Raw genomic sequence first — 15021 nt, 5'->3', positions numbered from 1 at the left:
CACTCTGATAAATAGCTCATAAAAGTAAATCAAATCCATAGACAGACTGACTCTTGAGGATGTTTTCTTCATCCTTTTGAAGGCATGGTCTTGTTTTACTATTCAGAAATGTGCTACACAAAAATACACACATCCACACCCCATGTGTGAAATGACTTAGTTCTGAGCATTTCATGGCACTTCTGTAGATGATATGCAACACTGTGAGGTCATAAAATCACAAACTTTTATGATTTTTATAAAATATATGATATTTGTAAAAGAATGCCTCCTAGCAGGTACGCTGCTGGTGTATTACTTATCCATGGATGGTCCATAACCTGGTTCCCCGACCCCTGGGACGGTACTGGGACATGGCTGTGGAATGCGCCAGTGGGAGAAAAAAATGCCCTTTAAATTTCACTGGACTTCCTTGTCCCAAGTTCTCGTGACTCTTTGAATTTGTGTGTGTGTGTGTGTGTGTGTGTGTGTGTGTGTGTGTATGTGATGTGGCACAGATTTAGAATAGGGTATTTAACAGGTTCATTTTCATTTCTTATATTAATTTTCTCTTCACTGAATCATAGTGGGAGAGGAACCTATCTATTTTGACTACTTCTGACTTTGCAGCTCATTCTCTGAGTAATTTGCTGGGTCACTTCTATGTGCCGAGACATCATTTCCAAATGTGCCCCAAACTCATTTTATCCATATGCAGTATATGAAGTTCTTTTCGTCTTGCTTTTTTTGAATGGATCTCCCCTTTTTAGGTGGCACTACATGACTCCACAGTCACTGAAGAGTCGGGTGACATGCAGTGATGGGCAGCGGTGGGGAGACGAAGGTGCCTCTGTGGGCCTGAAGTGATTTATTTTCAACCCACAAATAACCCAAGCTGATGGGTCAGGTTGGGTTTGTGAGATATCAGACATTTCCTGCCTTGAGAGCCGTACAGAGAGGGGCTCTCCTTTTATGTTTTTATATGGCGACTTGATGACTGAGAATTCCTGGAAATGATTCTTTCCAGGCAAATGTCTCATTCTGTATTGATGCTGTTTCTCATCACGTTGATTAAGCAAATGGTGATTGTACAGAAAAGAGCATCTTCCCCCCGATCTCCCTCCGTCCTCTGCTGCCTGCCGTCCTATCCCTGCTCCTCTGATGCCTCTGTCCTCTCTGTCCCCATCTGTCCCTGCTCACTGTAATGTCCTGCAGTTTGGTTTGATGGCTCTCTCATGGGTCTTTTGCTTAACTTTAGAGACTCCAGTGCTTCACTTATTTGGGAAAAAATTGAAGAGCCATCCATAGATTGTCATGAATTTGAGGAATTATTTTCTAAAACTACTGTAAAGGAAAGGAAGAAACCGATTTCTGACACCATCACAAAGACCAAGGCTAAACAAGTGAGTACTCATGTGTTTTCTGAAGTTGGACAGTGTTTTGGGCATAAGTGTGAACTTTCATTAGAGAAAAACATTCACATTGTTTTCTGGGCTGTGTACCCTCCACAGTCTGTAAGCAGGTAGCAGAGGTTAGCATTTTAGAACATGAAGTTAAGTAAGACTTTCCCAGATAGAACAGCAAATAATCATCTCCACCAAGTGATCATGCTCTGACTACTTTATTTGTAGCTTCATGATACATATTTCCAAAATTTCACCAATTGTTTGTTTCCAGAATTAGTTGTCTAGAAACAAACTGTCACTTAATTGAAATCCATATTAGTGCTAGTATGGATGGAAAGAAAGGTAAGAGTGAGCAAATGAAAGCAAGCAAGAAATCCAGTCCTTAGTAACCAGTCATGTGTTTGGTATTTTGTTGCTATTGTAATACCTGAGTGGATGCCCTGCAGAACCCAGCTAAACAGTCACCTTGCACTTGACACAGGGAAGAGACTCTTGTATCCAGTTCCAACATCTCCATTCTGTGTCAGCACTTTTGATCTATCCTGTGACACCTGAGTCCCAAAGATAAGGAAAAGTGCATTTGGAGGAAAACATTTTCATGCAATGTTTTTCCACTGATCCAGCCAGTGACCTTGATTGTGAAATGATTTTGTAAATTTCTCAAGGCAGCCATTCAGGAAAGTGTAGTAAAGTCTTAGAATAATGAACCCAGAAGGAAGGTAATGCTGTTGGTGCCCATCCTTCACCCTGAAGCGGGGGATGGTGGGCAGCTCCGTCTTTTTGGGTGAAACAAATAGAGAGAAATGAGGCCTGAAGCTGGCACAGCTTCCCCAGGCGAGTGGCAACTAAGGGGTGATGTGATTCTGTGAACTTTTGCTACTGACCTGGAAGTTGTAGCTAGAAGTCTGACCCAGAGATATTTCCATCCATATTTATTTCGAAGCAGACAGCTGCCCCCAGATGGGTGCTGTGGAATCCAGCCAGGAGGGGTGGGTTTGAACGGAACCTCTAGCTGAGATGGGGGCAGCCTCACCACAGGCATCTCTATTAATCTGACGATGATGCAAACCCAAATGTGACGCAGTTGCATTTTTCAGAACCACTTATGATGACACAGCTGGTTGCTGGTGACTTTAGATCAGAAAAGGCACTGAATAAATATTTGTTTAACAAATAAGGCAGCTGGCTAGAGGAGGAGGGCTTTATACATATCAGTGGCTATACCCAGTAGTGATTAAAAGCCAGAAAATAACTCATCTCAAAATAAGCAATATCGCCAAGGTGGCTTTGTCAATGGAATAAAGGTAAATGGAAAACCACGTTTTTCTGGCAGAGGTAAATGTTCTAAACGGCATGTTTGCATATAGTACATGTAGGCTGAGTCATCACACCTCTTCCCATGGACCGTATCAGAAATGGGAAAGCTGTCTGGGTGGGGAATACGGGCAGGGAGTGCAGAGGCCGGGTAGAGCTAGGCAGCGGGGTTGTCACGTGAGAAGGGCAGGGGTGATGCGGACATCACTAGTCTAGGGATGAAATTCTCCAGAATGCCAAGCACGCCCTCCATATCTCCTGTCACCACTTTTTTTCTGTTAAATGAACAGAGATGAGGAAGCTGCCGCATGTTACCTGCAAGTATACGATTTCATGATTTTTTTGACGTAGTATTCAGTTTTTAAGCCTACTGAAATAAGATTTCTGTACAAATCATGAAGACTTCAGATTCAGGTAGCTGGCATGAGATGGCCCCCTTCCACACGACCATCATGTGCAGCGTCATGTCTGCACAGTGGCCTCACCCTGTCGTGAGCCCATCAGTAAACTGTGGGTATGAGCCTTTGCCAGTGCTGTCATTTGCACCCGTTGGTGGTGACACAGCTATTGACCTGCAGCTTAAAGAGGGTTTGTGGACCAGTCTCCATCCTGACGCCTGATGAGCTTGTCAGCATATCCTTGGCCAGGGTCTTGTACTCAGTTCTGCTATTCAGGTTTGTTTTGGGAGAGATAAAGTAATTTTTCCAGTATGTTGGTAAGAGAAAAATCTGCTACAAAGTGTTAGATGGCTGAAGAAAGCCAGTTTTATTTAACTCTGTTGTATTTGGAAGAAAAAATTACCCATTCCAACTACTTGAGACATGTAAAATTTCGTTTAAGGAAAACGTATTTTCCATATGCCTGCAAGCACACTGAGCCCTGAGCAACACGGACTTGGGGCACCAACTTTTGTGCAATCCAAGATCTCTACAAATTATAATCAGCCTTTCGTATTCGGGGTCCCACCATATCCAAGGTTCCACATCCATGGACAAAACCACCCTCAGCTCATGTAGTGCTGCAGTATTTACTACTGAAAAGACTCTGTGTGTCAGCGGACCTGCACAGTCCAAACCACTGACCTGTGGTTGCCCTTGTATAGGTGGACCCTGATTTCGAGTGAGACTGGTTGCCATTGATGCTATAACCTGTGTTTATGGAGGTTTTTCTAGCCACTCTTCTCACACACGGTGGAAGCCAAGAGCTCTGGTTTCTCCAAATACTTTAAAAGAGCTAGATAGTATTTCTGTGATCTGTCCTCTTCTTGAAAGTAAGTCTGTGGCTGGATGCACTGGCCTTTAGTAGCTCTCTCGGGAGATATGTCTTCTGTGTGACCACAGAGGTCCCACACCTGGACAGCTTGCTCTGTGGCATAAAGAGAAGGGGCTGCTCTCTGGACTCTGGAGTGGCTGCAGTGAGGCATGTCTGGTGTCTCTCAGCCCTTTGTCCTCCAGGGAACCCAGCACAGAGCTTTCCTTATTTTTTCACGGAACCTGTATTTAAGTTGTGTGCCTACGTCTTAGCACACCGGTCTTCATTGTGAGGTTATGAAAGCATAAGGAGATTCGCTGAAAAGGTATAGTTTTATCAGACTATGATTTCATGTACTTCTCCTTTAGCAAATGAGCGTGATGCTTATAGGTCAGAATTAAATATCGAGCTGCTCACTCGGTGAAACAACAACCCTGTCACCCACGGAATCAAGAGGAAGATGAGGTCCCTGTTTGAAACATGACACACACACACGCACTTGCCAATTTTTAAGGAACGTCCCAGAGCGAGTGCGTGGTGACCCATGTCCTGTGTCTCACAGGCGAGTTCAGTGCCTGTTAATGTTGAGAGTGACCCTAAGTCACCTCAGGATCTTCATGTCCAAGGAAAGATTAAATTAACCCAAGCTTATGAGCAGGGAAGTGGGAGAATTTACACTGGAGTGATCTTGACAGTAGGAATTCCCTGACAAAGAGGTTTCTAGTTAATCCAGTGTCAGATGAGGTCCGAGCAGAGATACTTTGGGAAACAGCAGTAGCAGCAGCAGCTTCAGCCAGTAGTACTAGTACCAGCGGGGATCATGGCAGCAGCCCCGGCCGCCGCGGAGCCTGCAGGTGCGTGGTCCTTGTCTGCGCAGCCCCAAGCTGGCTCATCCCACCCCCTAATCCTGTGAGGGAGACCCCGTATCCCTGGTGCACAGCACACAAAGCTGAGATGCAGGCACGATCTCACGCTCCCAGCGCAGTGAGGGGCAGAGCTCGGGTGCAGACCCAGCCGTCTGGCTGCAGAGCCTGTGTTCCTCATCATTAGCCATAGGTGTGGATGTGAAATATTATAGATGAGGGCAAGTGTGGGATGGGATTTATAAGAAGACTAGAATAGATCCTTTTTGAAAAGAATCTGAATTTGTACTGATTTTCATATGTGTTCCATATTTAAATGACTAGTTACGTTTATAAAACTGTGTGTGGAGATACTTTTAAAGCCTTTTCTGTATTCTAACAGACTTTGATAAGTACATAAACTATGATACCACCAAATATGACATTTGCCCAATTAAATAAAATTTATCAGAGTGATGTGAGCCTTAGACACATAAGCTTTTGTAAGCAGTAAAAATGAGGGCCTTTTGCTTGTGTGGCAAATAAATAGTAGGTGGAGGTACAGCCACTGTGGTTAAACCCACCAAATGTTGAGTGGAGATAGTTTTGATTCCACCAAAAGGGACGTCTCTGTAAAATATTCCTTAAGTCAAAAATGTCTAATAATCCTTAAAAGGTGTGTAAAGGAACATGCTTCCCACAATATAAATTTGCACACAGAACTTAACAAGAGTGAATGAAAAGAATCTGTTTTTTTTTGTTGTTTTCTGGTACGCGGGCCTCTCACCGCTGTGGCTTCTCCCGTTGCGGAGCACAGGCTCCGGACGCGCAGGCTCAGCGGCCATGGCTCACGGGCCCAGCCGCTCCGCGGCACGTGGGATCCTCCCGGACCGGGGCACGAACCCGTATCCCCTGCATCGGCAGGCGGACTCTCAACCACTGTGCCACCAGGGAAGCCCCAAAGAATCTGTTTTGCTTTTTAAATACATAATTGCCATTTATATAACCATTTAATGCAACAAATGAATTTCTTCCTGGGTTTCTTCTGTTCTATTTATCAGATTAAAATGCTCTGCCCAAAGAAGGGGGAGAAAAAGAATTCATGATAGTTAAATATTTGTTTGTCTTCAGCTTCTGGAAATATGATTAGAAAAATAGATAGTTAAATCTGCTGCTTATTATTAGGGGAGTTAATAAAAGACATTTGGCATTTTGTTCGATCTTGCCACTGTGCTTTCTGACCTAACTTCTAAAAAGCCTTTTTTGTATTTTGTAAAACTTCATAATAACAATGGGAAAAGAAGCACTCATTACTTAAATGTTCCTGTGTGGGAGTGTGTAATGTAACGCCTCCAAGTATTCTTACGTGAAATAGTAATTGCCATTAAAATGATTTTTCCTACTATGTTGGGGCGCTGGGAAAACGTGTGAGCTGTACCTTAAGTACTATCGTAAGATTGGTTGGTCAGAAAATAAAACAAGGGTATGTATTTTACCTGTGAATCTCTGCTTGACTTGTACTAAGTGCAAATATTTATCTTTAGATTAAAAAATATGTTTTATCATAATCAGTTGATATTTCAGTGTTTACAGGCTGATGGCCTGAATGATCATCTGAGAGGTATAAGTCTAGTTGTCTGTACTGGTGTTAAGTTTTCCTGTCGTAGCTGGCAAGGGTGTGTTTTGATTGGATGGTTCTATTTGTCTCGTAGACCTAAAATAATGTCTGAAATACCAAATATCTTATAATAAGACAATTTAGATCTGTTTTGGGGAATACATCATAAATATTTGGTACTTTGTAATTTTTAACAGGATGTTTGTTTTTATCAATAATAGAATACATTTCTATTGCAAGCCTTAACAGTGTATTTATGTAGAAAACCACATCAATATACAAGGCTATAGTTAGAAGAACATACGTTTTGTGGATCCTAGGTTTGTTTTAGATGTTGAATGATTCATTACTTTCTGTGGAGATGCTTTTTCTCTAATTATTTGTAGAGCATACCCAGTCAATTCAAAGAATGTAACAATAATAACTTCTTTTTAAAAAATTTTCTTTTGGTCAAAATATTATTTTTATACTTGTAAGTAAATGGCTACAAAACAAATAATCAAAAAGCCTAATGACATAATAAAAAGGAAATATAATTAGACTAATGATCCTTGACCTTGCTGGATGTATTGGGAAAATTATATCTGATTAATTGTACTTTGGAATTGCAAAAATTTAATCATGATGCTGAAGTTTAATTCTTTTGGACTTCATATTTGCATACTATGATGGTATTAAGATTTTGTTGGACTAGGTATATTAGAAAAGGGTATTAATTTTTAATGGCTGGGGTGTTTTATTTATTATGATCCATAGACATTGAAAAAAGGGTTGCTTGGAAAATATACTTGAGATTCATTACCTTTTATGATTATCTATGGAAACTAAAACTCATCCTTGCAAAAGTGAGGAAAGATTTTTGGTCAGATGAAGGGAGAGTGTTTTCTCAGTATTGCTAGTGTGGAGAACCCGGAAAACTGGAGGGAAGGGGGGCACAAATTACATTCACTGTTGCATCCCTTTCTTGATCTGATGGGAACAGGGTTTCTCCATTTCAGCCGGGAGTGCAGCAAAGAAAAGCAGCAGCCATGCCAGGGAGAGCCAGCACTAACCACTCCGGTCACATTGGGTGCTGCTCATGGTCAGGACTGAAATGGAGCGAGTTAGCTGGACTTAGGGTGAGGCTGTTGGAGGAGATGAGGCTTGAAGTGGGCCTTGAAGAATGTATTTCATTCAGACATGTACAGAGGAATAAGGGATGGATTTTGAAAGTAGCACCGCAAGCAGAGATTTCCCCGCATCTTGCTTAAAACCCTAGAAAATCAGCCAGTAGAGCAGCAGGCTTCTGTGTACGGGGAGCTCCTGTCTGATGGTTTCAGGGATGCGGACGTGGGCTGTTGATGGATATTTCCCTTCACTGAATGTGTGTCCTTCTCATCTTTCAGCAAAAGTCTTTAGGTTTTTCTCATTAGACATAAGAGTGAGAATTGAATTTAGGTAAATTAGACCTGAAGTTAATTTTGATGTCTTGGTGCTACATGGTGGAATGTACGTTTCTATACCATGGACAGCGGCAGGATTCTGGACTATCCGAGAGCAAAGGAGAATTTTATTTCTCGTTTGACTTACACAGTTACCATTATGATAGCTCCCGCCTTTGCCCGTGGGAGGTGATGCTGCTGACAGTAGACTGGTTGTTCCCACTGTACCTCCTGTGACCTAAGCTGAAAAATGTTCCCAGTTATTTGGGGGCACAAATTTAAGATTTAGAAGAAAAATTAATGTTCTTATTTATATCTCTGTTTTTTTTTTTTATTTAAACCCTTTATTTATTTATTTATGGCTGTGTTGGGTCTTCATTGCTGCGTGCGGGCTTTCTCCAGTTGCGGTGAGCGGGGGCTACTCTTCGTTGCGGTGCGCGGGCTTCTCGCTGTGGTGGCTTCTCTTGTTGCACAGCACGGGCTCTAGGCACGTGGGCTTCAGTAGTCGTGGCACGTGGGGTCAGTGGTTGCTGCTCACAGGCTCTAGAGCGCAGGCTCAGTAGTTGTGGCGCACGGGCTTAGTTGTTCTACGGCATGTGGGATCTTCCCAGACCAGGGCTCGAACCCTGTTCCCTGCATTGGCAGGCAGATTCTTAACCACTGAGCCACCAGGGAAGTCCCAAACCTTTTTTATTTAAACCAAAATACAAGTAAATGTATGTTTCTTTTTCAAAACGATGTTCATAATGGAAGATTTCTAACATTTCTGCTTATTTTTTGGTTTTGTTAATAAGTGAATTTTTAAAATTACTAAACTTGAAACTCCATCTGAAATATCACGTTAAAAATTTCTTCGGAGATGGGCCTTCTAGACTGACAGACCAGCAGCTTGACAGGTCCTCTTCCCAGCAAAACAACAATTTAACTGGTGAGAATTATAACAAAAATACTCATTTAAAGTCTCTGGAAATTGTCCTCAGGGCACAGAGGAAATGGAGAAACACCCACTCAAGAAGACCTCCTGAAACTCGGTTAGGACAGTGAGACCCACAGTGTCTGAGCCCTGAGATGCTCCATTCTAGCCTCTGGTGTGTGCAGCCTGGACAGGCTCTGTCTGTGGCTGTGGCCCTTCCTTGGGAGGGTAGGAAACTGGCATCTCTACTCTCCTCAGTCCCCTGTTTCAGAAGCTCTGTTCCAGGCAACCACGGAGAACTAGGGAAATAGCCGAGAAGGGCCGTCCACAGATCACAGTCAGCCCTGGATGTCAGGAAGGCCGTGCACGTTGCCCCCACTCAGGAGCCATCAGGACGGGGCACGGGCACAGGGACAGTGTCCCTAAACCTCATCAGGCTCATCAGAACTGAGTGGAATCTTCATTGCACAAGTGTCTTAAACACACCTTTGTGCAAATATTGACCTGGGGACAACTCCTAATCCAGGCTTAAAAATAAAGTCCGTCATGTCTGGCAACCTGAAGGCTGTGTGCATGCCCAAGACTGCAACTTTTCAGGAGCAATTAGAAAAGACCCAAGTTATTAGTTCCTGGCTCAATGTGGGAAAAAAATTCTGTAAATTCCCTCTAAGGCAGCAGGCCCCAACCTTTTTGGCACCATGGACCAGTTTCGTGGAAGACAGTTTTTCCACGAACCGGGGTGGGGGTATGGTTTGGGGATGACTCAAGAACATTACATTTATTGTGCACTTTATTTCTATTATTATTACATTGTAATATATAATAGAATAATTATACAACTCACCATCGTGCAGAATCAGTGGGAGCCCTGAGCTTGTTCTCCTGTAACTAGATGGTCCCATCTGAGAGGGATGGGAGACAGTGATACCCAAGGTGTGTTCCTTATGTCCACTGTACTCCATAAACTCGTTTTGGTTGCTGTCACTGCAGAAAACCATGCTTCACAAAGATAGAATGTTGGAAACGGAAGCAGGCTTTTCAGTGCTTTTGTGGCAATCTCAGGGTATTCCACCTTGACTTTAATCCGGAACGTATGGAGATTTGAAGTTGACTCAAACATACTTTTGAGGGCACCGTTATTTGCGATCTCGAGCAGTTGATCCTCTTCTAGCACAGACAAAGTCGATTTCACCTGGCTTATTCACAAATGGGTCATGGATCCATTCCTTCCCAGTTCGGGTGTCTTTGTGGTTGGGAAGTGATGCTCAAACTCTTTTGAAAGCTGAGATAGGTGATCATGCACCAGCCGGGAGAAAGAAGGCCCTGGCTCAGTCTCTTTCAAAATCTCTGCTAATGTTTGAAACATGTCAAAAATCCCAGTGTTCACTCGTCACCCCCATAATTCCAGTTTGGCTTTGAATGCAGCCACTTTATCTGCCGACTTGAATACAGTTGTCTTTCTCCCCTGAAGTGACAGATTGGGTTCGTTGAGCAGGTTGAATATGTCACACAAGTAAGCAAGTTTTGCCACCCATTCTGTGTCACTGAATTGTGCTGCCAGTGGTGACTGTTTTTCTGTAAGAAATCTCTGGAGCAGCTCTCGTAACTCAAAAATTCTGTTCAGTGATCTACCTTTGGAAAGCCATCTCACTTCTGTGTATAAGAGAAGACGTGTGTGCTCTGCGTCCATCTCCTCACAAAGCTGCATGAACAGACGTGAGCTAAGGGCATGTACTTTAACGTGGTTGATAATTTTGATCACATCCTGCAAAACGTTGTTAACAGGTGACATTTTTCAGCTAGCCAGCATTTCTCTATGGATGACACAGTGCATAGACTCACATTCAGAAGCAACCTCTTTGACCAGAGTAGTGAAACCAGAAAGCCGTCCAGTCATGGCAGCTGCTCCATCCATGCATATACCGACACAAAATGACCAATTCAGTTTCCCTGATATGTAATCATTCAAAGACTGGGAATAGTTCTGCAGCTCTGGTGTTGGTTGGCAACAAAAGTGCACATATAATATATCCTCAGGCCCATCCACCTGAAAAGCATGTTGCACAAAAACAAACATTGTTGCCTTGTTGTCAACATCTGTAGACTCTTCAACCTGGATGGCGTACCATGGAGACTCACTAATCCTCTCTAACAATTGTGCCTTAATATCCTCTGCTGATTCATCAATTCATCTACTTATGGTGCTAGCCGAAAGAGGAACATGTGCCACAATTTGAGCTGAAGCCTCTCCTAAAAGTTCATGCAAATGTCCTTAGCAGCAGGCAGGATCAACTCTTCTCCAGTAGTAAAGGGCTTCTTAGCTTTAGCAATGCGGTTAGCCACTAAGAATGATGCTGTCAGCGCAGATACATTTGATGAAGTGGTGGCCTTCAATAATCGCTTCTGTTCTTTGTGTTCACGTTTTTTTTTCTTTTGAAAAAATCCGAAGCCTTGTCTTTTAATGCAGTGTGCTTGGTCTCCATGTGGCGAAGCCATTTTGAAGGTTTCATGGCTTCGTTGGATAGCCAGTCACCACATATTATACAAAGCGGACTTGGAGAATGTGAATCACCTGTTGCAATGAACCCATAATTTAAGTATGACTCTTGATATTTTCTTTTAAATGCAACTTTCTTTTCATTGGCAGTCTTAGAGTCTTCTGTTGTCTCATCATTGGGTCTTTCCCCCTTTTCAAAGAAGCTCTCCAGTGATGTTTATTTTTTACTCATTTCGGCTAGAGTTAGCTTGTGGGCTTACGAAAACTATGACTGAGCAAGTGCGCAGTGCAGGAAAGAGGCACGGCCGGAAGTGGTAAATAAAATAATGGGCGGGACACACGCGGACTAAAATAAGTGTCGGATTCTGACTTCACGCCTTCCACCAGATGCAGCTGTACAATTGAAGTACATCAACTCACTTGCCACTATGAAGCCTGCCACCAGATGCAGCTTAATTGTTACTTGCCACTCACTGATAGGGTTTTGATATGAATCTGCAAGCAATTGATTTATTATGGTCTCTGTGCAGTCAAACCTCTCTGCTAATGATAATCTGTATTTGCAGCCGCTCCCCAGTGCTAGCATCACCGCCTCAGCTCCACCTCAGATCATCCATCAGGCATTAGATTCTCATAAGGAGCACACAACCTAGATGCCTTGCATGCACAGTTCACAGTAGGGTTCGCACTCCTGTGAAAATCTAATGCCACCGCTGATCTGACAGGAGGCAGAGCTCAGGTGGTAATGCAAGTGATGGGGAGTGGCTGTGAATACAGATGAAGCCTCGCTTGCTCTCCCGCCGCTCACCTCCTGCTGTGTGGCCCATTTCCTGGTGGGCCACGGACTGGTAAGGGGGTTTAGGGATCCCTGCTCTAAGGCGTGCCCTGTTATCTCACCCACAGAGTGGTTAAGGGTAAAGCTTTAAGTGGTTAAAGGAGCAGAAGCACACTCTTTAGCTTTCACTTTAGATAAAAACGTGGGGAAGCGTGTGTGCAGGAAGGTCAGGTAGCACACTGCAGCAGGAACAGACTTCCCTGAGCGGGTTTGACCATGTCACTGAGCAAATGAACAAGCAAACACAAACACAATAAGCTCTGGGGCCTAGAAGGGAAAGTCCGTACCCAGAGCTGCTGTTATGTTATCTGAAATGTCCAGTTTTCAGCAACAGTAGATGAGACATACAAGGAAGCAAAAAAACGTGACCCATATACAGGGAAGCAAATGAACAAGCAACAAAAACTTTGTTCGAAGGGGCCCATGTGTTGTACTTAACAGAAATAGACTTCAAAGCACCATTCTAAATGTCTCCAAAGAACTGAAGAAAACAGTTTCTAAGAAATAAAGGAAGGTATGATGATAATGTCTCATCAAATTGAGAATATCAGTAAAAATAAATTATTTAAAAAATCTAGAGCTGAAAAGTACAATAACCAAAATGAAACAAGAAAAGCACTAAGTGGTTGAACAATTGGTTTGTGACGGGTGGCGGAAAAAAACTATCAGCAAACTTGAAGATAAATCAATAGAGACTATGTAGTCTGAAAAACAGAAAAAAAGGAAGTTGAAACCTCAGAAAAATGTGGGATACCATTAAGTGACCAATGTACTTGAAATGTGAGTATCAGAAGGAGAGGAGAGAGAAGAAGGTGCAGAAAATTATTAGAAGTTGTAATGGGTGAAAAGTTCCCAAATTTGATGAAAACACTAATATACGCATCTAAGTTTCGTGAACTTCAAGTAGGCAAATACAAAGAGATCTTAGTTATATCTTAGTCAAAATGTGGAAGGCCAAAGGTAAAGGAAAAAGTCTTGAAAGCAGTGAGAGAGAAACAACTCATCACATACAAGGAAACTGCAGCAATGTTAGCAGCAGACTTACCAGAACTAGCGGAGACCAGAAGGCAGTGGGATGACATATTCAAATGCTGAAATGAAAGCGACCAACCAAGATCTTATATCTAGCAAAACAAGGTTTATAAATGAAGGTGAAATAAAGCCATTCTCAAAAACTGCGAGAATTTCTTGCTACCAGACCTGCCTTCTAATACTAAAAGGGTGTTCTTCAGTCTGAAGGTAAATTACATCAGACATGTGTGCACGCGCACACACACACACCCCACTGCTGGTAAACATAATTTTCATCTACACAAAATACTGTGTATTTTGTGTATTTCTTCTCCTTGATTCTTCTGACTGACTTAAAAATAACTGCATAAAACAGTTTGTATGTTGTTGAGCCTGTGACACCCAGAAATGAAATATATTTGAGAACAAAGGAAACTAGTAGAAACAAAAGTTGTGTTACAGTCAGGAAGTGACACCATGTGGCGTGCGAATCTACAGAAAACAGTGAAAAGAACAATAAAGGGTAAATAAGAAGGTGAATATAACAAGCTGTATGAATATATCTCTCTCCTTCCCTCTCTCAACTTCTTTGAAAGACATATACTTACATAAATTGATAACAGTTTGTACCATATAAAAATCACAGACAGTATGTGTAACAGTAATAACATAAACAGGTGGTGAGTGAATGGATGTATGGAGGAGTGAAGTTTCTATGTTTCTGGAATCAAGTCAGTATAAATATGAAGTAGATTCTGGTAAATTAAGATAAATATTGTAAGACTTAGAGCAACCACTAAGAAGACTCAAATACTGTATAAAATGAAATCACTAAAGGAATTAAATATCCACTTAATCCATGTATCCATCCATTACAAAAGAAGGCAATAAAGGAAGAACAGAGGAACAAAAAAGACATGAGATATACAGAAAACAAAATGAAAAATAGTGGATATAAATTCAACCATATGGATAATAACTTTAACTGTGAATGTATTAAATAATCCACTCAAAAGGCAGACATTATCAGATTGGATAAAAAGAAATCTAAGCATATATTGTATTATAAGAGACATACTTCAGATTCAAAGATACAAATAGGTTGGAAGTAAAAAGAACAACTTTAAACAACCATAAAAGAGCTGGAGTTGCTATACTGATATCACACAACATAGACTTAAAAGAAATGTTAGCAGAGGTAAAGTGGGACATTCCATAATAATGAAAGTGTCAATCTACCAGGAAGATTTCTAAACATGTAGGCATCTAACAACAGTGTCCCAAAATACATGAAGTAAAAACTGACAGAATTTAAGGGAGAAATTAATACTATGTATGTATGTAAGTGGGCTATGTACAATAGCCCACTTTCAATAATGGATAGAAAGTTAAGCAGAAGATAAACAAGGAAATAGAAGACTTGGACAACAGTATAAACAAACTAGATCTAAGAGACATAGAACATTCCACTCAGCATCTGCAGAATCAGCAGAACACACATACTGCTCAAGCATCTGTAGAACGTTCTCCAGGATGGACCATATGTTAGGACACACAAAAAAACAAGCCTTAATAAATTTGAGGATATCAAAGCCTTAATAAATATAAAACTATTGAAAAACAAAGTGTGGTTTCTGATCACAAGGGAATTAAATTAGAAATCAGTAAAAAATTTGGGGAATTTTCAGGTCTGTAAATATTAAACCCTTGAATAACAAATGATTCAAAAAAGAAATCACAAGAAAAATTAGAAAATACTTTGAAATGAATATAGGTGAAATCACAATAAATTAAATTTTATATTGTATATAAATATATACATATTTTATATATAACAATATATTAAATATATTTAGTACTATGCAAGTAGATCAGTGCTCAGAGAAATTTATAGTGGTAAATATCTTATTAAAAAAGAAAAAAATATCTGAAAT

General features: G+C 41.4%; 1 protein-coding gene across 1 annotated transcript in view; it reads left to right on the top strand.

Moving 5' to 3' along the window:
• FMN2 (formin 2) overlaps nucleotides 1-15021 on the top strand; it is a 315362-nt gene that overhangs the window by 127217 nt on the left and 173124 nt on the right. Inside the window, exon 6 of the mRNA XM_049696985.1 lies at nucleotides 1238-1382. Coding sequence (XP_049552942.1) covers nucleotides 1238-1382 — 145 coding nt within the window. The remainder of the gene's footprint in view (nucleotides 1-1237; nucleotides 1383-15021) is intronic.

This window comes from Orcinus orca, chromosome 14 (assembly GCF_937001465.1).
Source record: "Orcinus orca chromosome 14, mOrcOrc1.1, whole genome shotgun sequence".
Lineage (NCBI taxonomy): Eukaryota > Metazoa > Chordata > Mammalia > Artiodactyla > Delphinidae > Orcinus > Orcinus orca.
This window is presented reverse-complemented; position numbering and strand designations above follow the sequence as displayed.